The sequence below is a fragment of the Citrus sinensis genome, chromosome 7 (assembly GCF_022201045.2).
Source record: "Citrus sinensis cultivar Valencia sweet orange chromosome 7, DVS_A1.0, whole genome shotgun sequence".
In the NCBI taxonomy this organism is placed as follows: Eukaryota; Viridiplantae; Streptophyta; class Magnoliopsida; order Sapindales; family Rutaceae; genus Citrus; species Citrus sinensis.
Genome location: NC_068562.1, coordinates 1902114 through 1925404, shown reverse-complemented (window position 1 = coordinate 1925404; position 23291 = coordinate 1902114). Strand labels below are relative to the sequence as shown.

At 35.4% G+C, this 23291-nt stretch overlaps 5 protein-coding genes and 1 pseudogene across 8 annotated transcripts; 2 read left to right on the top strand and 4 right to left on the bottom strand.

The window, feature by feature from the left end:
* Positions 1 to 50: 50 nt before the first annotated feature.
* LOC102620497 (uncharacterized) lies at positions 51 to 2434 on the top strand. Of its 2 annotated transcripts, none has more exons than XM_006466800.4 (2): positions 51 to 787; positions 1090 to 2107. In XM_006466800.4, the coding sequence occupies exon 1, from the start codon at positions 229 to 231 to the stop codon at positions 784 to 786; it is 558 nt and encodes a 185-aa protein (XP_006466863.1). In that variant the 5' UTR covers positions 51 to 228; the 3' UTR covers position 787; positions 1090 to 2107. The 2 variants fall into 2 exon arrangements, with proteins under 2 accessions (XP_006466863.1, XP_006466862.1); XM_006466799.4 differs by lacking the exon at positions 1090 to 2107 and adding an exon at positions 2109 to 2434 and having other exon boundaries at positions 52 to 787.
* Positions 2435 to 3154: 720 nt separating this feature from the next.
* LOC102621147 (folate transporter 1, chloroplastic) lies at positions 3155 to 8320 on the top strand. Of its 2 annotated transcripts, none has more exons than XM_006466802.4 (11): positions 3155 to 3571; positions 3727 to 3803; positions 4270 to 4346; positions 4447 to 4540; positions 4979 to 5072; positions 5495 to 5568; positions 6702 to 6815; positions 7121 to 7192; positions 7296 to 7316; positions 7573 to 7640; positions 7979 to 8320. In XM_006466802.4, the coding sequence occupies exons 1-11, from the start codon at positions 3454 to 3456 to the stop codon at positions 8109 to 8111; spliced, it is 942 nt and encodes a 313-aa protein (XP_006466865.1). In that variant the 5' UTR covers positions 3155 to 3453; the 3' UTR covers positions 8112 to 8320. The 2 variants fall into 2 exon arrangements, with proteins under 2 accessions (XP_006466865.1, XP_006466866.1); XM_006466803.4 differs by having other exon boundaries at positions 3157 to 3571; positions 6705 to 6815.
* Positions 8321 to 8452: 132 nt separating this feature from the next.
* LOC102621604 (uncharacterized) lies at positions 8453 to 9123 on the bottom strand. The gene is made up of 2 exons (XM_006466804.4): positions 8912 to 9123; positions 8453 to 8796 (listed from the first exon to the last, which is right to left on the bottom strand). The coding sequence occupies exons 1-2, from the start codon at positions 9121 to 9123 to the stop codon at positions 8547 to 8549; spliced, it is 462 nt and encodes a 153-aa protein (XP_006466867.1). The 3' UTR covers positions 8453 to 8546.
* Positions 9124 to 9198: 75 nt separating this feature from the next.
* On the bottom strand, positions 9199 to 9970 carry LOC102621905 (40S ribosomal protein S14-like; annotated as a pseudogene).
* Positions 9971 to 10600: 630 nt separating this feature from the next.
* On the bottom strand, positions 10601 to 13251 carry LOC102622195 (probable ubiquitin-conjugating enzyme E2 16). Of its 2 annotated transcripts, none has more exons than XM_025093196.2 (6): positions 12950 to 13251; positions 12710 to 12780; positions 12313 to 12415; positions 12164 to 12227; positions 11386 to 11474; positions 10601 to 11080 (listed from the first exon to the last, which is right to left on the bottom strand). In XM_025093196.2, exons 1-6 carry the CDS (start codon positions 12977 to 12979, stop codon positions 10985 to 10987), a joined length of 453 nt encoding a protein of 150 aa, XP_024948964.1. In that variant the 5' UTR covers positions 12980 to 13251; the 3' UTR covers positions 10601 to 10984. The 2 variants fall into 2 exon arrangements, with proteins under 2 accessions (XP_024948964.1, XP_006466868.1); XM_006466805.4 differs by having other exon boundaries at positions 12710 to 12813; positions 12950 to 13246.
* Positions 13252 to 15290: 2039 nt separating this feature from the next.
* Positions 15291 to 22229, bottom strand: LOC102622615 (D-2-hydroxyglutarate dehydrogenase, mitochondrial). The gene is made up of 15 exons (XM_006466806.4): positions 22060 to 22229; positions 21709 to 21971; positions 21417 to 21518; positions 21210 to 21257; positions 20851 to 20921; positions 20436 to 20554; positions 20164 to 20259; positions 19962 to 20071; positions 19435 to 19515; positions 18577 to 18677; positions 17436 to 17544; positions 16710 to 16815; positions 16359 to 16444; positions 16143 to 16268; positions 15291 to 16023 (listed from the first exon to the last, which is right to left on the bottom strand). Exons 1-15 carry the CDS (start codon positions 22178 to 22180, stop codon positions 15931 to 15933), a joined length of 1632 nt encoding a protein of 543 aa, XP_006466869.1. The 5' UTR covers positions 22181 to 22229; the 3' UTR covers positions 15291 to 15930.
* Positions 22230 to 23291: the final 1062 nt, after the last annotated feature.

Here is a 23291-nt window from a genome sequence, read left to right as displayed (position 1 = left end):
TGCCCATAAAATCCATAGACTTAAAAAGGGTCATAAAAGTAAAATACCAACTAATTCTCCTCAGCCGTGCTCGAAGCCTCATGGGGTTTATGCAGAGTCTTGAGTCTTGAAAAAAAAACCCAAAAAAAGGATCACACCATGACCATCTAATTCGAATCCAGATGAATGCATTCATTTGATAAACTCATAAAAAGCAATTTCCATTTTCCGTTTTAACTCCCCGAGAAAATGAGACATTTACGGTTCATTACCCTACACGTGTCCCGAAATTTCAAATCCTCCCTTCAAAACCCTAGAAGTGCCACGAACAGTCATCTCCTTAATCGAATTTCGGCACGTGATTATTGCACTCCTTCACAAGAACCGTCGGAGAAGGTTGCCTCAATCGTCGACGAAATATCATGCCTCAGTCTGGTCGAAGTTATGGACCTGGCCGATGTCGTGCGGAACAAATTGGGAATTAAGGAAATGCCGAACATGTGCGTAATGATGCCCGGAATGGGGTTTTCCGTGAAGGGCGCCACCGCGAGAGGAGGAACTGGGACCGGAAAGGCAGAGGAGAAAGTAGAGAAGACGGTGTTCGATTTGAAGCTGGCAGGGTATGGTGCTGAGGCGAAGCTTAAGGTGATTAAGGAAGTTAGAGGGTTTACGGGTTTGGGGCTGAAAGAGTCTAAAGAGTTGGTAGAGAAAGTTCCCACTTTGTTGAAAAGGGGCGTTACCAAAGACGAGGCTGACAAAATTGTTGCTAAACTGAAGGAAGTTGGCGCTCAAGTCTCCATGGAGTGAGGTACTTTTACATGACTAATTCGTGATATAATGTTTTCGAGGCTGCTTGTTCATTTCTTTTTTCTTCTTCCTTTTTATTCGGCGGAAAGGTGTTATGGTGGTTCGTTTGTTATGATTATGAATGCTTGGGTTGTTTCTAGGATTTGATGGTTGTTGAATTGATGTATGTTTTGCTGTTTCCTTTGTGATATCCCTGAACAGGATGAATCTTGATTGTCTTGTTGGATATTTACTATGAAAAGTGTTCTCTGACCCGTGACCTACGAGATCTAACTTATTTATCTGAAATATATTCTGCTGTAGGCGTTTCCAATAGTGTATCAAGTCGGAAGATGATAGTTAGTTTGATTACTTCATGAGGAGACCTGTTATTAAAGAGTGGAGGGGACTTTGTTGCACCTGGAAGGGGATAATCTTTGTGGGTTAATGTTTTTATGTCTTGCCAGGAGATTATCACATGTATAGCTGACGGTAAAAATTAATGTTGTTTAGGAGAAAGAATGGAGATAACAATAAAAAATAGTTTGTCAGATAACATCAGTTGCTCTTGCAACTTAGTTTTATTATGCCTGTGACTGAATCTTGTAATCTAATAATTAAAACTAAGGGAAGTACTATTCCTTGGATGGCATTATGCTGGAGAGAAAATCAGTGAGGGCTGTCGTAGCTGTCAGTTTAGCCACAAGTTGGGTGGTTTTCTACGATGATGGGTGGTAAAGAAGCAAATCTTTGTTAATAACATTTAATACGTGTGTCCTTTTTTTTTTTTTAATTTTGTGTGGAAAAGAATAAGTGTGTCCTTTACTGACGATTACTAGTGATTGATTACAGTCATGAGAGGGAACACAGGAAGGTAGATGATCCCTATTTTATTTTCTTCAGAATCTAAATTTTGTATATTATGTTTTTTCCCCAATAAAAAATTGGCTTACGTTGAAGAATATAAAACAAAAGCCATGAGGGATAAGGCAGCTATCTTCCTCAGCTCTATTCTTCTTGTACAATAGAGTTGGAGCAAACTAGGGGAAACTAAGAAGAGGATGATATTGATGGTAGATGAAGGAAGTGAATATTTTGGCCGGTAGTTATAAAGTTGGCAATCTCTGCCTAAGAGACATGCAGTGAGCAGGAAGTATTGTACATAATAACCATACCGGTACTAATGATCCATGTTCACTTTAGTGAAATGGTATGAGTTAATGTGACTGAATATGTATTATGTGAAGGCAATTGTTCATATCTCTGTAGTTTTATTGTTCTGTGAAACATATGAAATAGAATTATGCAATTAATTTACATATTAGAATTGGTCTTTTCTTCAGCTTGAGTTCATCAGAGGAGTGAATGATGAAGATCTTGAAGTCAAGACTCTGGAGCTATGGCTGGTTAATATCAAAAGTATCCGATTCCGATCTATATCATTCTTCGACTATCTGTGAGGGTGATAAACGCATGTCTTTCATAATACACAACATTCATTGATAAAGCTAATTTGTTATGTTCCCAGATAGAATCATTTTAGGCAAACTTTTCTCTTTTTTTTTTGCCTTAATTTTTATTCTTAAAATTTCATACAACTTCTGTGGAACTGAATTCTGATGACGGTTTCAGTTTATAAAGAATCTTTCGGATGGAGCCTTTGCAGCTTTTCGGTTTTGAGTCTTACTTCTTTGAGAATCCTGAGTGGATCCTGAGTGGAAGGCATGGATACTCTGAAGTAGTCATTTGCGAATTGAAAGCTTCGAAACGTGCATTATGCATGGTTTGATTTTGTACTTCAATTATCACCTTTTCGACATCTTAAAAGAATACTGGGATTGTTTACGTAAGTAGAAGCTAATAGAGGACAGCGTGTAACTGGCGCAGAAGCAATTGCAATGTGGATCTTATCAATTTGCATCCGAATTTATGGCGTAATTGACTGGGGGATAAAAAAATTCTGACGTTTCAAATATAGGAAAGCACCATTATACCCTAGCATAAGGAATATAGTATGCCTTTAAGAAACGTTGACTATTTTTTTTTTCTTTTTAAATGCATAGATTTTTTTTCGTGTAAACATAAAAATATTACCTCACGGCAACTAAGAGTGAACACTTAATTCCTGAAAGCACCTATTTATTAAGTTTTAAAAAATATTTGTTTTTTGTTTTTTTGTTTTTTTTTTCACTTTGTGCGGCTCTCACATTTACAAACACACATCACGATTCCTCTTTACATTCTATCTCCCATACCATAGCATCTATACCTTGAATACTTCTACTTGTAAAGTATAAATTTTATTAATATATAAAGTATTTAAAAGTATTTAAAAAGAAAAAGGTGTTCAAAACATTTATTAGATAGCAAATAATTCTGCTCAATAATTCAATATTGAGATTGAGACTCGCAAATTTCTTAGTTTTTGACATTTTACCCAGTTACGTTTTAAAAGCCGCCCAGTCGCCCACAGTGACTCTACAATTCGGCCAAAGGAAAGGTATTTCTCCCAATAGACGGCAGCGTTTTGGTGGCTATAACTGGGCAAATTTAAACAAGGAAGTGAGGAACCCCTCGGAGGGGAAGGAGCAACGGACCAATCCCTGCCCTCAGCCTCAGCCTCAGCGCAAGTTGGTGAAATGAATCCTGCTCTTCCGGACTCCACTTCAATCTCTTCTTAAATGAATCATGTCAGAGTTAAAGTCAGGACAATGGCAATGGGAAAATGCCACTGCCGGCGCCATTGCAGGCTTCGCCACCGTCGCGGCTATGCACCCTCTCGACGTCGTCCGTACTAGGTTCCAAGGTCCTTTTTTTTATTTTTTGTTTCTTCATTTATTTGTTGTTCAATGATTGAATTCAGATTTTAAAAAAAAAAGGAAAGAAGAAAAAATTGCAGAGCGTTTCTGTTTTATTGACTTAGATTTGTTGCTGTTGCTATTGTTGGTGAACTAATTCTAGTTAACGATGGTCGAGTATCGAATCTCCCAACTTACAAGAACACGGCTCATGCTATTTTAACCATTTCTCGCTTGGAGGTTTGCTTCTTTCCGCTTCTGCTACTTCTTCTGTAGGTGATGTGATTCCACTTCCAAGGTTTTAATTCATGTTACTGAACACAAAACATGAATAAAAAAATCAATAATAATAATTAAGCAGACAGATTTTTGGAGATAGACTGCCAAACAAAATTTCTGTACAATAATCAAATCTAGTTTATGTAGATTCACTTCTGCCAAGCTCGATTCTCCAAATTGTATAAGTTGTTGATGTTTATCCATTTTAAGGCTCTATGAACACCGTCTTTCATATTCTGGTTGGCACCCAAATTGATATTCAAGCTCTTATTAATATGTTTGTTTTATTTAGATGGATGCAAGTTGAATCAAAGACTTCTTTTCTTGGTCATTAATCTTACTTAATTATATTCTTACTGGATATGTATCCTAGTGCTCTAACTGCTCGATAAAACGTTGTCAATCACCAGAATACTTTTTGCCTCAGGGTCTGAGAGGGCTTTATGCTGGCTTTTCTCCTGCAGTTCTTGGCTCAACTCTTTCTTGGGGTTTATATTTCTTCTTGTGAGTGTTACCAAGGCCTTTTTTTCCAGTCAGTTGCTTTAACTTTCAATAATGTTACAATTCATTTGGTTGATTTTTTTTTCTTTTTTGGTATTTGTAGTTATGGCAGAGCCAAGCAAAGGTATTCTAAAAATGGGAAGGAAAAGCTGAACACTGGTCATCATCTAGCTTCTTCTGCTGAAGCTGGAGCTTTGGTGAGTGCTTTACTTCCTTTTTTATCACTTGGAAAGGCTGAGGTTCAATCAATATCACCACGCATAGATGGTAATACTGATAATGTAAAAAGTCAGAAGGATGTGTATAAAAGAAGTGAAGCGAAATTAGAGAAAAGAAGAAGAGATACCTAGCTGAGTCCAGGTGGAATGAACAGTAGTGTAAAGTGCAGACCATATGTAATGGTATGCTTTAAGAATTTTTCTTCCAATCCATTCATCAAAAAGTAGAATTTTTCGAAGCACAGGTCCAGCTAGAAATTTCTTGTATCACATCAGTTGTATTCTTGTTTTGATGCTTGTTTGCTTTGTTTTGAATATTGCTTTTACATCATATAAATTGTACCTCCTTTTCGTTTGTGATAGCGGGGTGTTACAACTTGTATCCTATTGATAAGTGTAACCTTGTGGCATTGTCAGGTTTGTTTGTGCACGAATCCTGTTTGGCTTGTAAAAACAAGATTACAGCTTCAGACGCCTCTTCATCAAACTCGACTGTATTCTGGGCTCTATGGTCTGCTCCACTTCTTTCACTAATATGCTAATAATGTGGTCTCTGGATAACCTTTTTTACTAGTGAGTCATTTTCACTTTAACTCCAAATATTAGTAATCGAAACAAGTGATTATACATCTTCCAAATTAAGTCCTTCGCTACTTGGACCAAAACTCCTAAAGAATATCAAACATGTGTGAAGACTCAGAACTTAAGTACCTTAGTTGGTTATTAAGAATATTGGTTGATAATTCATTCCATAAGTAAGCTTTAGCATGTTAAGGAGTCCTTAATTATTAAATTATGAACTTACAAGACCAACTTTCTAGTACAACTCACTTTCATCTCAGACTAGTTTTTCAATGTGCTGATAATCGTTTTTTCATCTTCTTAGTTGCTTGCTGATACTACAATATTCTCTAATATGTAACCAAATTTCAGATGCCTTAACCACCATAATGAAAGAGGAAGGATGGAGTGGCCTCTATAAAGGGATTGTCCCGAGTCTTTTTCTGGTGAGTTATTGTATTTTCTTCTGCAGTCATTTTGTTATTTGTATGCTTTCTCTTCTGCTTTAGTAAAGATGATGTTTCGTATTCTATACACACAGCTTCTGTTTCTGCACTTCTTTTTCCTGTCATTTTTTTATGTTTTTTTATTTTTTAATTTCACAACCATTTTTTATCTGCTGTTGGATCTGGAAAAATTTCCTGTAAATAAGCGGCCAAGATATTGTGTCTCACCATATTTCGCAATTTGCTGCTGGTGTCTCTACTTTCCCAAGTTATTAGTGAATAGTGATATGCATGTTGCAGGCATAAAGGACATCTTATTCTTTCCTCTCCGAGGTATTTTTAAGTGGTTATTTGCTGTTAATCATATCACAATTTTGGTGTATGATAATTGATATGAGATGTATACTCATTCTTCATTCCCGTTGTAATCATTTTTTGGTCAAATCATGGAAATTATTCCTCATCTCCTTGTATTGCAGCATTGTATTCGAGTTCATCATACTGTCTCTGTCTTTCTCAAAAGATATGTCAATCATTTATGTGTCCAAATCCTTTTAAACATTCATTTCTTATGTGACGGGAAACTAATGCAAACTAAGGGCAAGGATGTAGCTGTCCCTTGTTGAATTCATGTACTTCAGTGCATGAAATTCAGTCATGATTATGTGTTTCTAAATTTACTTTTATAGGAAGATATAAAGTTGCTAATGTCAGTGGGCGCTTGTTGGTTCCAGTTGTAAAACCTCCTGGAGTGTACCAGAGGTTTTGGAACCCAGCTTACATGGTGGGCAGGGTATTTGGTTTCCATCCATGCAATCTTGGGGAAGAATAATTGCTAATTGACAGATGAGCGTGTCAATTTAAGGAGAAAGTCTTAAGATGTGAATATTTAATCACAGAATGTCATGTTTTGTCAAGTGTACACTAATTATTTCTAATTTTAACTCAGCTTTTTGCTTCTTGCCTCTTCCTTTTCCTGCAATCGGAATTGAAAAACCATAACTGCATTGTTTGCATATGTGTGTGAGAAAACAAACTTGTGGTAGTTTGATTAGTTGGTCGCACATTGTCAGTATGGTTTAAAGCAGGAATGGTTTCACCTAGGATGAATACTGGTTTTTCTTTTTCTTCAGCAGGTTTCTCATGGGGCTATTCAATTTACAGTTTATGAGGAACTTCGTAAAGTTATTGTGGACTTCAAGTCTAAACGAAGGAAACAAAATCCTGACAGGGCTAATAATTTATTGGTAAGTATTGAAAAATCAGGGGTAATAAGCGTTGGGCATTTGTTTTGTACCCATTTGAGTTCATATTCTGAGTATTAAAAGGACACACATATGAGCTAGTCTAGGTTTTTGTTTGGTATTCAATGACTTGGGAAATTTTGGAAAAGTTGGTTTACTTTTTCCCCGTTTCATTGTGTTCATGCATACTCACATCTTTATGTCATAATCCTAGGATGTAAACTCTGATTTCTTGCTCAGAAGTTCTATTGTCTCTTTCCTTCCAAGATGCTATGAAATTATTAACAGTCTCTACCAAATTTGCACAGAATTCAGCTGATTATGCTATACTTGGGGGCTCTTCTAAAATTGCCGCAATGCTTCTGACATACCCATTTCAGGTAGACAAATCTTATAATTTACTGCATCCTTGATAATAGATTTTCTCCTCTTTCTTAATCTCTTGGCTGATCACTTGTGTGTTTTGTGGGTTTGTCTTTTCAGGTTATTCGTGCTCGATTGCAGGTACAGTTCATGTTCAGAGTGTGTGTATTTGTGGTTTGTTAAATTTTTGGAATTTTTATATTTGAAACCTGAAAGCTGTTTTAATTCTACTGCTGTATTCCCTTCGGCTACTGTTTATGATGTCCCCACCTATTCTTTTGGGGATGAGTAAATAATTAAAGTTGCCCTGGAGATATCATATTTTCTTTATAAACTTGTTAATTTGCTTCTCTTTTAGTTATGACATAACGGGGGTAGTATATATTTTCATATGCAGCAAAGACCCAGTGGCAATGGAATTCCGAGATATGTGGATAGCTGGCATGTTATCAGGGAAACTGCAAGGTGAGATTAAATTTCAGTATAGGAACTTCAGGATTCTTCTAAAGAAAGTTGATTAACATTATTTTTCCTTCTACCATTTTGGCCATTTGATTGTCAAGAGACTGTGCTGAGTGTTAACCCACCACAACTGTTTACCGTACAAATAATTGACTTTGCAAGAAAATTAAAAAATTTGAGAGTTTTACTTGTTTTGGTCAAAAGTTAAGTTGTGTTTATTTTTCCCCTCTTTATTTTCACTTTTCCCTACAGCAGATACCCTTTCTTATGGGTTACAAGACTTTATTTCATTTTCTTTTGGGAGATTATTTACTTTATTATCTTTGTTTTTCCCCTTGCAGGTTTGAAGGCCTTCGAGGTTTTTACAGGGGCATCACACCAAACCTTTTGAAAAATGTCCCTGCTTCTTCGATAACGTTTATCGTGTATGAGAATGTCCTAAATTTTCTAAAGAAGGCCCGAAAGACCAACTGACATTTTGTTTCGTCACCATTTTTCACCTTCCCATCTATGGCTCTTATTTGTGTTTTCTCCTGTGCTTCCTTTATATTCTTCGTTGTAGCTACCGTCAACAATGATTTTATTATTTTGTAGATTCAAAAAATGTACTGAAACCACTGGAATATTTATTCAATTCTCGTTAATAATAATAATACACAAACATAAAACATTCATTTTCAAAAGAGAACTACGAGTGGGAAAATAGAAAGTGAGTGATGGTAGAAGCACCTCACTAAGATATTATTAAACCCCATTTCCGCAGAGGTGTCCTTGATATAATCATTGTGAAGTCGAAAGTGAAGCGCTGACATTGCTGTTCACTTCACGATTGTCGTAATCAAATCTAAAAAGTGAGTGAAACGCGTACCAGTTCACATGGGAGAAACAATTAGCTTCAGAAAAATGATTCTACTCGATGTCCTGAAAACTTGCAAAGGAAAGGGTTTCGTTGGAGACCTCTTGAGCTCTTTCTTGTTGGATGAAATGGTGACCGTCTAGAATAACAACTTCAAGGTTAGGAATGTATCTCTTGAAAACATCTCTTGTTATATATTCTCTCGTACCATTGGATTCAAAACCTATATCCTTGTCACCCACTATAAATTTCATTGCAATGGTAACTTTTGTTCCCTCCCGTGCTGCAAGAAGTTCCCAGTTCCTGTCACAAAATAAAGGATTACCATCCTTCCAATTTGCGTAAATATATGATAAATCACTCTGCTAATGCTGTTATTCTTGGGAGGAAAACATCTAGCTAAATAGATTTGGCTTACAGGTCCATAGCACGGTAGAAGTTGAAAGCACCAGTGAAGCCAGATTCTTGATACTTGTCAGCATAGACCTGGAGTAAGAATACTAATTGGCGAAGAAAGTGATTTGGTGGCGCCATGAATACCATAATTCTGGGAACCCATGAAGTAGAACAACAAGAGGACCTGTCCCTTGTTCTGCAACGTGCATCCATATGCCATTTTTTTTTCAACATCTAATGATAACCACTACCATCATACTTTACCACTTAAAACACAATACTTGTAGATAAACAATAAAATTCAGAAACTCCTGGAGAAATGATTAGTCTTGCCACTGTATAAACTTAATTGATCGGAAAGGCTAACACAAAGGAATCCGAGACTACAGACATTCCAAACAACAAAATTGGAATATAAGTCTTGCATCGAACAGAAGAGAGTGAAACTCTCTGTAACTACGGCATCGTCTTGAACGTTATGGATGGGCGTGAGGAAAAGAATTACAACCTTCTACCCCTTCTACCACCCTTTCTGCGGGTACTGTCGGTGGGAATTGGAGTCACATCCTCTATGCGGCCAATCTTCATTCCAGAACGAGCAAGAGCTCTAAGTGCTGACTGAGCACCTGGACCGGGAGTTTTAGTTTTGTTACCCCCAGTAGCCCGGAGCTTAATATGAAGAGCAGTAATGCCACGCTCCTTGCATCGCTGAGAAACATCTTGTGCTGCAAGCATAGCTGCATAAGGGGAGGATTCATCCCTGTCAGCTTTGACCTTCATACCACCAGTAATGCGCTCAAGTGTTTCTCTTCCAGACAAGCAGACAAGTCAGTCACGTGAATGAAAGTGTCATTAAAAGATGCAAAAATGTGGGCAACGCCCAATACATGCTCTCCATCTCTAACGGCAGGTCCAAGAGAAACATTTTCCTCCTTAGGCTCTCTGGTCTTTCTTCTTGACATGGCTACTGATGAAACAGAGAGTTGATCACAAGAGCCTCGAAATACACAAGTGCATCCATATGCCATTTATTCATTGGAAATTCACATCATTCAGCACGGTCTTGAGCTTTTTCTATCTCTGCTCACAGAAGACAATTGCGAATATATGTATGCTACCGATCACCAGGAAAGGCGACTGAAATTTTTTCAGTGTTGTAGTTGCTTGACGGGGAATTGGAGAGTGCAAAAGTCAAACCAAAACAAAATACTTTTAGAAATCAGAAGTCAAAGGCCAGTTCGCTGATGCTTATCTTCTTCCCAACCAACTCATAAATAAATTTTAGATTCATAGTGTCCACATCCAGGGACTTTCGACAACTATTTGCTCCAAAATTTTCAATCGATGGGGGTTATCATCAGAGTTCAAAATATACGAACATGCTAGATTTCAAGGTGTGACTTGTGGATAAATTTTCTCGTCCTCAACGTTCAGTTCCATTTGATAATATTCTACTTTTAAACTCTGATACTATAGAGATTCAACTTAGTAAAGCAAAGATAATGATCAAACACGAGAGTCGAGACGTAGATTGTAGCGAGCACGTGCAAGAAAGGTAAAATGAATAAATACAACAGCTCCTCCTCCTTTGATAACTATTTCGTCTGCAAACCCAACAGATGGCGGTAAGACGCTACTAATCGGGCAAAATAATCGGTAAAAGCAAGCAAAAGATTTTTATAACATTGTGACTTGTGAGAAAAGGAAAAAATAAAAATAAAAAAGTAACTTTTTAGATTGCTTAGAGCAAATGCTACTCCATGAGAAATCATCAGAGCAGCAACTTACAGACTTATAAGAATAATTACAGGAGGATTTCAAATTTCAATCTCACAATGTACCAAGTACATCTCGCCGTGGGTTTAATCACAAAGACGTGATGAAGTTTGATCCTTCCACACCGCTAAAAACAGAAAAGTAACTCTTTGCAGATACCAGGCATTGCCATTTACAGGAGTTATTTAAGCAAAGAGCCCAAAAAACATTTACAGAATGCTTCTTTAGTCTTTTACTCTTCTGCTTTCATTTCCTTTAAAATAGGAAGCCACCTACACTAATTATTTAAACTGATTGATGAGAAAGGATAATTTGCTTATTACACTTTATCATCATGGAACCACCACCTAGTCTCCTTAGGAGATCGGCCATTTCTGCAGTTCTTCACATAGCGGTCGTTATCTTCAGGACGTTGCTGCAAGCCAGGTCAATATGCATCAATTTCACAGCAGAAGATATTCTACAAATAATGAAAATGCCCAATTCCCCATCCCCTCAAATTTGCTAGTGAATCATATGATACAGAATCACAATAAGGGCATGCCCATCATTTACTGAAACAAGTTGGTGTTTTCTCAGTTCAAACAATTCAGCAAAATGTTGTGTAGAGCCCAAAAATTTAGTCAAAATCATGCATGATTCACCAACAAGAATAACTTTATAAATTGAGGGTAGGAATTAGGGATAGACCAAGAAATTCAAAAGAAAATGTAATCAAACCTTTACAGTGGAGCTTGATAGCATGGAGAGAATACTGATACAAATGGAACTAACGGTCATTGCTGGGGACCATGAATCGTACAGGATATCTACACCATAGAAGTAACATTTATACATATATTAAATGCCAGTTTGATGCAAAAATATCGAACGTACACCTATACTAAGACACTTAGGCATGGTAAAAATGAGATATTGTTCAAAAGCCCTAGATAATTTAGCATGGACAAGAAACCAACAAAAGGCTCCATTCGCGTCCTACTTAATGCTAAGACACACTGGGGATTTATCGTGTAAGAGTGCTAACAATCATGATGTTCACAAAATGTGAGGATAACCAAACAAAACCTTAGCACGAGTAGTGTTGGTTTGGTTGACTGAGAGGTTTAACCATGCATATTCCCACTGAATTTAGGCACAAAAAGAAAATTTTCTTGTCACATTAGGTATAAAGTAATAACAACATTGACATAATATGTGAAAAGAAAAATCTTCTAAAAGAAATGAAAACAAGATATTCCGGATAAGGGTAAACAGCGCTGACAACAAAAACTTTTGCAGCAAATGAGTGAACCCAATTGATTCAAAAAATAGAGAAACAAATAAGTATGATGTGGACAAGAGAGTGGAAGAATGAGACACGATAAAGAGAAACCTCCAAGCAATAGTGGGCCACGGAGATATCTCAATCTAGGAATTGAAAATACAGCTACTGTAGGTACTTTTTCATAATAGAAGTTAAAAGAGAAATAGAAAGCATGGAATTCATAAAATTTACCTAAGCAAATATGACCATTGCTGTAAACGTGAGGATGAAGAGGAGAGGGATGAAGAAAAATGACCTGTTAAACCCGATAGTAAGATATTAAAACAAAAGAATCCGAGCATCACATGAATGAGAAGTTTTGGGTGAGGCTGACAGCTGACCTGAGGGGCCTCCATGGGGTAATGTTCGGGAAACTCAACCTGAAGTTGGTAGGTTTCATTAGCGTAGAGGGTCCCTGGAGCTCCATTTACTTCAATAACCCACCTTTACAAATTACATTTTCAATAATAACTTAATATTATTACTACTACAATTAATAATAATCCAATAAAATTTTTTAAAAAATGAAAAAAAGAAGAGAGATCACCACACTAAAACCCAACAACGCAAACAGATTAAAGGAAATAAAATAAAGGAGCCAAAAACGTTATGAAGATGAAGCGCAAGATCCTAAATCTTTTTAATCTTTTTTTTATATTCAAATTAAATCAAAGGGAAGGTAACCTGTAGAAGCCAAACAAAAGGGGGGGGGGGGAGTGGAGTAACAGTTACAGTTACCTTTGGAGATTATCGGTGGCCTTATGTTTGAAACCAGAAGGTGGGTTGACCTGCCACTCCGCAAGCTCTTTCTGAAGGCGATTGCAAGCAATCTTACTCAGAGCCTATCATCAACAACAACAACCACATCCCAAATATATATATATTTTTATATGTATTATCTTATTAATTGAAATTTAAAAAGAAAAAGACATCAAATCATGAATTAGGAGAATTGAATCCTCATAGAAAGAATAGAACCTTGCGAGTGGTGGTGGACGAGCCAGACATGCTTGTTTCTCGAGATTGAAAATCGATATTCGAGCAGAGATGAATGGTAGATCAAGTTTGTAGTTTTGCTGAATTGAAATCAACGGGTTCGGGTTCGGGTTCGGGTTTGACGAAGAAGAAAGAGAAAAAAACGACAAACAAAACTCCCAATCCGCCTTCACTCTAATGCCTCATGCGTTCCCCAAAGCCATATCTCTTTTATACTGTTTTCTTTATGGCTTTTTAATAAATTCTGTCGGAGTTGGACCTTCCTCTCTCTCTCTCTCTCCTCTCTTTTTTTTTTTTTTTTTTAACTTCTATATGAAAATAAATTGAAAGAAAACGGCGTCGTCTCGTCTGTGTCTGTGACAACTCAGGTCGTTGTTAGTACTTACAAGAAGATCTCGTCGCTAAATCTAATAATTGGCGCTAAAATGACTTTTTAGAAATCTTTTTCCAGTTTGGTTAATTTTTTCCGACGGATAGCTATTGATTTTGTATTTGCGGGGTTATTTATATGTTGATTTGTGACAGTCACTTTATTTCGTTTTAATAATTTTCATTTTAAATAAAATTAATGATTTGGCCTACGTGATAAATAACTTAGTTTGCTCTCATAGATTCTTGCATATTTTTTCCTTTTTATCTTATTATGTAAAAAAGGTTAATTTTTTTATGTAAATTACTTTTAAAAAAATTAAGGAGCAATATTACACATACTTTATTTAGAATATATTTAAAATGATATGGTACTGTAATGTGTTGTAAGATTATTACATAAATGAGAGAGAGAGATAATAAACTCAATTGACAATAATTTTTTTAGTTCAGCGCAAATGTTGTCAAGTTTAGTTGGAAAATTATTTTCTAAACAAAATAAGAGGTTTTCAAATCATAGAAACACTCCCATCACATCATTGCATTCCTAATGATCCACAAGTTTATAAATAAATTTTAAAAATTTTATCTTTCATTAGTAAATAATCCTCAAATTAAAATTTGAACTTCAATCAAAGGCAATGTTTAAATTCGAATTTATTACATATCTTGGAGGCATTCTTCTATTTTTCGCTACTGGTATTATTAAATATGGTTAACCAGGATATTTTATCTTATCTTTTTCATATCCAAAATTAGTCATAGTTTTTTTTCTTGATATTTAGATAATATTGTTTTACTTTTTAGAGTGAGTTTCATTTTTTTTTTGTTTTTAAAACCCAAAATTTTCAAGTTGAACATATTAGGAATCCAAGATCGATTACTTAGAACAAATAGATATTCGATTCCACTCAAATTGGCACGATTGTACATACAGCAAATGAAACGTTTAGCGAGAGGGGTGTCTTTCAATTTTTAGGGCCCCGGGTCTGATGATGCTTGATTGATGAAAGTAGACTGTAAAAAATTCAACACCCACCTGAGCAATCAGATTCTCGTGCCTTCCACTCTCCCTTGAGCATTATTACGTGTGGTTATATATATTTTGAAATATGGCTTGCACCAAATCAGATTTGAATAACATCCGATCTAGCTATAATGACAGGAAAAACAATGGATTCAAACGTGTCATGGCGTTATGGTCAATTGGGTAGTACCTAAAAGTAAAAATTGTCCAAGATTCTTTACACATTCTGGCAAGTCTTGAGAACAAGCACTTAGACGATAAACCAAACTTTGAGATATAACTTTTTTCCCATCCATTCAGGCAAGATATGCTCCTCCTTTTGACTTATCCTCTAAGTTTTGTTCTTCATTTAAAAAAGCTTTGGATGACCAAAATGAGGATTAGCATATTCCACTCTTGGCTTTGGGGAATGTTCCTCTGCAAGTTGTCTATTAAAGAAACAACATCAAAGGCTCGGTTTGGGCGTGCAGAATGAAAAAGCAAAGCAAGAAAAAAAATTAAAAGCAGGAAAAACGTTGACAACAAACATACTTTATGAATTGAAAATATGTAGGAGGATAAATTGCTTAAGAGGATCTGATTTACGTTGCTTTAATCTGACGCTTTAAGGATAAACAAATTTCTTTCGGCAACTCGAGACACTTGCGTCCACTATCCAGGCAAGTCCAAACGTCTTAAGGGCCCAACGAGTCACGAGGAAGATGCGAACTATTGGCTAAGACAACGGAGAGAAAGTGCTTCATAATTATCCACAGGTTGCGTTTAGAGATATTTGTATCAGTTATTACATTCACTTAAAAAAAAAAGAAAAAAAAAAGCCCATTATTAGTTTGTTAGCTGATGATGATGGATGATGGATGAGGTTCAGATCCACCACAACCGACTGATGCGTCAAGACATTTTTCAAGGACAAATGAAAAGAAAACGTTAAAACAACCATCAATTTCTATTCCATTTCAGCTGTTGCTTACATAAACTGTCCGATGCCGCAAAAACGAAAGAAAAGGAAAAACCATCGGCCTTATATTCAAGTCCGATAAATTTCATATTTGGGCCCAGAAGAGCTTGTAACTTCATCTATCTACATCCAAATACTTCACATAAAATTAACTTCACTGATATTTAAGTCCCCACGGATCTTCAATATTGCATCATAAATTGTAAAGAGAAATTGACTGAGAAATCTTGAAAATCAATCACACTGGGAAAAGACTGATAATGTTATTAGATGAAAGCCGTTTCACTTTCAACTTAACAGCACCCCTGCATCTCCATCCTGATTGCTTGCTACTCACTTATTCATTATTTTTACATTAAATCCCCCCCCCCCCCCCCCAAAAAAAAAAAGATAGAAAGTGCTAAACTTTTACACACCACAGAGCTTCATGGCCGGCTTTCGTATGATTTTCTAACTATTAGCCCGATTCCCATTGTTTCCCTAGCTTTTCTACGTGGATAAGTAAATCCAAGCCATCTTTCCCCACAGACATTCTAGATATTAATCAATAAAAGAACTAGTTCAGAAAGGACATGGGGCATGACCCATGAATAAGATGCCTAACCTCAGTCAGTGATTACTGAGGGAGTGAGGTAGGACTTTATACGGATTGAGTATACCGTTGGGATCCAATAACTTTTTGATTGAGCTCATTAGTTGAACCTGTCCAGGTAAATTCTTCGTATTAGTTTTTGCTCGGAGCAACAAGTCATCATATACAAAATAAAACTACAGTAACATTTTCTATTTCCAAAAGAACTGGACAGAAGAAAAGAACTTACCGTTTTGGGTGATTTACTATAGAAAATCTTATTAGCTTTCATCAATCCCAGACCATGCTCAGCACTAATGCTTCCACGGTGCTCAGATGTCCATTCATAGACATAAGGTTCAATTTGTGCAAAAATCTGTGACGTTACATATCCAGAATGCATAGAAATAATAAAGAAAAAGCAGAGGAATATAATCAAGCCTTTGAGTTAGGCCACAGAAATTACCATATCATCATAACGTGGAGCTGAAATATTAAGATGTAAATTGCCATCGCCTAGGTGACCATAACCTATTACTTTGGCTGTCTCACCTAAAATTTTAAATAGATTAATATGGTTATTAACAAGGTTTTCCAAGAATATAACACAACATTCATGAAATTTCAACAGGTCATTCCCAATAACTTAAGGACATATGAGATGGTTGTTTCTCAATATGAAAATTTTGAATAAAAACTGTATTAGCCCCAGACGAATACTAAAAGTTCACATCAAATCCCTGCTAAGGGCTTGTATGCCTACTCTGCTGAACAGGAAACAATATTTCATAGTCAATAAAATTATAAGCTGCCTTACCAAGTCTTTGTCGCATTTTTTCGACAAGATCATACATCTTTTCAATAGGTAATGATAAATCATATTTATAAACAGCCCCTGCTTTCATTAATGCTTCTGCTATACCCTGTAATCAACTTGAAAGATCAAGAAAAAGTCTTATTACATAAAATGAAAATAACTTTCTTTTTTTCGCAAGCACTAAATTAGTTTAACAATAAAGAACAAAATAAGAAATCCTAATGCTAAATAACCTATATAATTTTAGAATTACAAGACAACAAAGGACGAAACTGAGTAAAGCAGATGAAGCAGAATACTTTACTTGTGGATAATGATCAATTCATCATTGCAACAATGAAATCCCACACTATTGGAAGGATTGGGAAGACCAAGAAAATAATTGACTCCCAACTCTTAAACATAATTGTCAACAGGAGATAACAAGTCATAGAATATAAAATCTTGGCAGATTAAAAATATCAAGAGCAAAGTTACATGGCAAACCATACTAACAATGCTTTTATTGACTCAAATCACAGTTGTAAAATCCACCAGTTATCTAGTGGAGATCTATAAAAGTGGAGGGGTGCATTAGTGTAAAAATGAATGCACAGATCAGAAAAAGCTATTGCCATTTTACACATTCATGATCTGAAGTAATACCAACAGTAGGATGGTCCACAATAGTTATAAATTTAAATAATCTTGCACACAAGGATAATAAATTGAGTTAAAATTGGGTACCTCACGTATTCGCCAGAATGAAGAAGCTTGATTTATGTCTTGTGCAATAACACCATCAGAAATCAATCCACCCTCCATTGAACTAAGTAGGAAGGCCTCAAGCTTCTCTCTGAGGACATCAATATCATATTGCAGAATCTTAGTATGTGAACATGTTATCCAACAAGGAGGAAATTAGAAAAGTTAAATACATCATGGAAAGGATCCAAAAATATGCACCCTCATCGTGATAGTAAACAGGGAAGATGCAGGATGAATATAGAAATGAAGGATATATACAAATGGAGGATGTTATTTGCATCCATGAAAGATGGTGTCAAATGTTGGGAACAACCAAAAAAACAAAATCAATATTTTTAATTCAAGAGAATGCCTTAGTTTCGTAATCAGTTGGCTGTAAGTATGACAACAAGTCATAAATTTATTCTAGTCTTGAATTCTAAGTTAAATTTAGATGAAAACGAGAAAAACATAAGGGCCTGTCCAGTATTGTTTTCCTATGCCCATTTACACTTTTGTTTCCAGAAAACAAGTGCGACATTTCTTCAGTTGCTGTTTTGTGAAAATAGACCCAAAAAACATACAAACCAAGTTTTCATGTCTATAATTAGAAAAGAGGAAACACCTAATAGTTGATTTGGATGTTTCCCCAAAATGGGATCCTTCCCAGACCTTACGCACAGAACTAACTTCAGAGATAATGTAAGATATGTTCCGTGACCAGAAAAAAAGGTGGGGGGGAATCTTTTAAGGTTAATTATATTGATCGTGTTATTTGTGTAATATAAATGAGTTATAATGAATCAAAAACAGATTCAACCATACATCATTCCATTTTTTTTTTTTTGGGTTTTATCATAGATATGCGTTATTATATGATTAAAAATATTTTAAAAACTCTATACTGAATGCATGATCACATTTTTTTCATTTTCCATTAGTCTTACCAAACACTTTCTAGCTACTCTCATTCCCAAATCTACAAAATAGCCCATCAAAGAACACCATTTTCATTTTTGTTCGAGAACACACCAATTAGAAAAAAATGCTAGACACGGCCTAAAATGTCGACTATGCTCTCCTTCATTTTGCATTCAGAATTTAAACTTGAAATAAATGATGACATTTAGCAAGACGTTACCTATCATAAGATTCTTCACTGCCTGTTGTCTCAATCAAAACATAGAAGTTGTGCATTGAGGAAGAGAATGGATTCCTAACACCTTCCAAATAAGTTAAAACCTGACAGATAAAACAGGAAGTACATTCTGATAATGAAACAGAAGATCAAAATTATAGTCACCAACGTCATCTTAAAAAGCATAACAGTGTGACCTCTAGAAGAAAATTCCTTTATACATAAGAAAGTATATGTTCGTGCAGCTCAGTCCAATCGAAAAGCATGTAAGCTATTAGACAGAACAATGATGAGATTACAGAAGTTCTGAATTTTCTCGCTCATTACAAAGAATGACAAGTAGATTACAAGCAAATACACTTATACACATGGGCGCAACTTAACTCAAAATAGTATTGTAACAACAGGTCAGTGTTGAACAATATTATCATGAATAAAAGATCAGTTAAAATGTTGCAAGATATTTCATCAAAAAGTATATTAAAGTTGACCATTAAAGCTAACATTAGTTAGACAGTCTAGGAAGTCTCTTTTGCTTCACCCTAAAATCAAAGTCATGAAGAATTGTCCAAAGATGTCATAAATAAACAAACTATCACACAAAGCTTGGGTTTATTATATTCAATCACCAGGTCAAGAATATACAACAAAATCTAAAGCCAACTTAGGACTTACAAAATCTTGAATTGGATTAGTTTTGCATCAAATTTCAAATGGAGTTCATAGCTAGCTTTAGATGAAACTGCAATTTCTAAGTGATTAATCGTCAACAGGCAAGAATAAGAACAACAATATAGTCTAAGTGGGTCTTTCGGGTTAAGCGGAAACTGCAGTGTTAAGCGGTACTCAACAAAAGCTCACCAAATCCATTGACTGGTTATCCAAAAACTCAAATGCAGATAGAATCTCCCCAAGTTTCCTCTTTGCTTCCCGCAGAAGTTTCTAGCAAACATAAAAGAATCAAGATCAGCAGGAAAAAAGTACCTTACTTGACAAAAACTAAAGGAAGTTAGAAAGATGATTTCTGCTTCAACTTCAGTCTCCCACAATATAATTAAGGAAAATTTGCAAATTATAACTAGATTGTCAAGTGACAATGTACATTATCAGAAATTTCCAACAGAAACCTCAAGCGTGAATGCAGAAGATATCAACCTAAAGTCCAGATTGCCTGTTAGATTGGCTAATGTTATAAACTTATAATTACGAAAACAAACTGATCAATGTAGACATAAACTCCAGCCACCAAACCATTTGCAACTCTCAAGTGATGCCAATAACAAGAAACAGGATAAAAGAATAAACAAATCATTTCATATCAATGGATTAATTAATAAAATTGTACACCAAAGGAAAAAAAAAATTGAGGAAGAGAAAACTGATCATACCTGACAGCTGAAATAATCTCTGCATGCAAGGAAAGCTAAATTAACCGAAGATAGTTTTGGAGGAGTATGTATAGAAACTTTGGTTACAATTCCCAAGGATCCTTCACTTCCTACATCAAAGATAGCACCAATGCATGGAATTGAACCCTCCACTGAAAATTATACTTGTGTCACACATCTGTATAATAGAGTTAGCACATACCTATAAATAGATGCTTTAAGTCATAACCAGTATTATCTTTACGTAAAGTTCCAAGCATGTCAATTACATCACCATTTGCTAAAACAGCTTCAAGGCCTGGAGATGAGACAAGACAAAGGAGTTTATGGAAAAAGGATAAAAAACAAGACTCAATAAATATTTGAGAGATCTGAAATGAGTAGAAGCAAAAAATGAAAGATTTGTGTTCAATAGAAGAAACGATAGTCCTTTTCCCTATTCATTAAAGTTCGATAAATATTAACAAACCTTACCAAGTACATTTCCATGTAGTGAACCATAACGGACAAGGCGCAAACCACCAGCATTAGTTGAGACGTTTCCACCAATTTGACAGCTCCCTTTTGCCCCTAAGTCCAGTGGCATAATAAATCTGGATGGAAGAATAATTTACTTAAATAAGATGAGAATAGATATGTCAAATATAAACTGAAACTATACTAAATTTAGAGATGCTCAGCTACGTAATACAGAATCAAAGCAGGAAATTGTCAACAATTTAATAGGAATATTATTCTTTTGCATTGACAGAGTTTCTGCACAAATTTGCTATAAAACCTGAATCAGATTGTCATATTACCATACAATAAGTGTTCCTGTTTCCCTAATAAACTTCAATATGTTACAGATCCTGCAAAAAGGAAAAATATGAGTACAGTAGGCATTTACCCATGGTCGTCCAGGAAAGAAACCAGGTTCTCCAATATGCATCCTGCTTCACATACCAGTACCCCACTGCCCTGAAAAAAGTATAAAACTGTTATTTCATGACCAAGCTCATGCTAATGTTGCTGCAAAGTCATTAAGCATAAAAACCACTTTTTTTCCCCCCTGATAGTAACCACTCCAGCAATATCTATGTATAAATAGAAAATAGGTCTCAAAAAGGAAAAAAACTGGAAGAATTGGCTGCCAAAACCCAAAACCCAAAAAGAGAAAGAAAAAATGTCCGTCATGTGAACATTTATTTATAGAAAGCGAGGAAATTTGAAACCGCAACTACCCAAAAAAAGGTCTGAAATGTATACCTTGTCAAAGGTTATTATGTTATTCATTGAACCCATATTGATGATCACCTGCATAATTATATGCAGAAAACTAGTAAAATAGACTTGTAAATGAAAAGGAAGGGGGTATCACATATGTTTCAAACCTAATACAAAAACAGGTATACTCATTTCAGCTGGAAGAGCAAGTTAGAATACCAAAAACTAGTAGAAGAACAACTAAATTACCTCGTCAAAAACAGGAACACTTCCACCTACAAGACCAGTGTTTCCACCTTGGGGAACAACGGCCAATAACCTAGAATTACAGTATTTAAGAATCTGAGAGACCTGCAAAAAGAAATTGATCAAATATATCCATAAGAGGCCCTTGACTTTCAGCCAATTTCAGGAATGCTACAAAATATCTTTAGCATCCAACAATATAGCCTTAGCTCACATAAGCTGTCAATAGAAATCTCAGCAAATAAACTAAATATTACTCTAGAAATTCCTTACAAAAAGGAAAGAAGAAGCAGACCTCATTAGTGGTCCTTGGTTGTAACAGAAGCTTACTAGAACCTCTGTATTTTCTCATCCAATCTTCATTTGCAGCCAGCAACACATCTTCATCCTGAATTACACTTTTTTCACCTAATAGTTCCTTAAAATAGCTTACATCCTCAGAATTCAACGTCGAAAACGCTGCGTTTCTTTCAAATTTCGTAGCTTCTGAACCAAAACATCTGTACCGTATTGTACTTGCATTTCCGAAACCTCTTTTTACCAAACTTTCACTATATTCTGTTACAGTGCATGAAGAATCAATAAATTAAAAAAAAAAAAAAGATAACGATGATGATGTGATAGCGGTAATAATTAATAATAGCACCTAGAGCAGAACGGAAAACTGAATTGTGAGAATTAGCACTTAATCGACGATCGAAGATCAATTTCGATGAATGGTTAAGAAGACGATTAGTAATTCTCCACTTGTCCATCAGCTTTATCATTTCCTTCCGTTGCCGCTGTAGCAAGGAGTTATTGGGAGGCAGTTATAGGCAAGCGAATGACTATAGTGCCCTCCACTTGCCGGGCAGGGCAATCAAATATGATATCCAAAACCAAATGCGAAAAGACGGTGTCGTTCTAGACGAATTTCCCAAAACGATGCGTTTCGAAATTATAACACTATGGCTTCTAATTTCAGGGTTTTTAATTAAATATGCCTTAAAAGTAGTGTATTTAGTTAAATATACCCCATGTTTGAAAATTATCTAAGTATGTCTTTTTATGTAGTACATTGTCTAAAATATCCCTAAAGAAAAATATAAAACACACACACAACTCACAACACTCTTTGCTTTTCACGTATTTATCATCTATACAAAAACTCACACCACACTCAAAATCACTCACAAACAGCTAATGCATTGAGTTTGTTTGCAGCTGGGTGTATTATTCATCCCATGAATAAGGTATTTGAAACTTTTTTTATTTTATTTTGGGCTATCTATTCAATTTGTTGACATTATATTATTTTTAGGGTTTTGTTTGGTTTGTGATAAACACTAAAGCAACTCATATTTTCATTACATTTGCATCATATGACTGTTATTTGATGGATTTTATAACTACATTCGTTAAAATCTGAAGTTGTTGTCAAATTTTTTTCTGCACCCGACATACACGACAACAGTCGTGTATGTATGTATTTACACGACCGTAGTCGTGAAAATGTGCAAAAAATTTCAATTATTATGACACCTTATTATTCTATTGGTTCAAAAAATATATTTTTTTCACTATATATATCCTTTTACTATTACTAGACTATAGTCGTGTGTGTTAATAAGTTACACGACTACTAACGTGTACGTATAAACTTAAATACTATAATTGTTAATAAGTTACACGACTACTATGAACCTTATATACTTGTTATTTTTTGTTGTTTTAATTTTTTTAATATCTTTCATATTTAGTGATAAATTTCTACATTTTTGTTTCGCAGATGAATAAACATGTTTGTGTGACTTTTTAAGAACAAGTATTGAAGGGAGGCAACCAGAGACTTATAAAATATGGACCGAGTGTTTGGGTTGAATATGCTAAAAATTTATG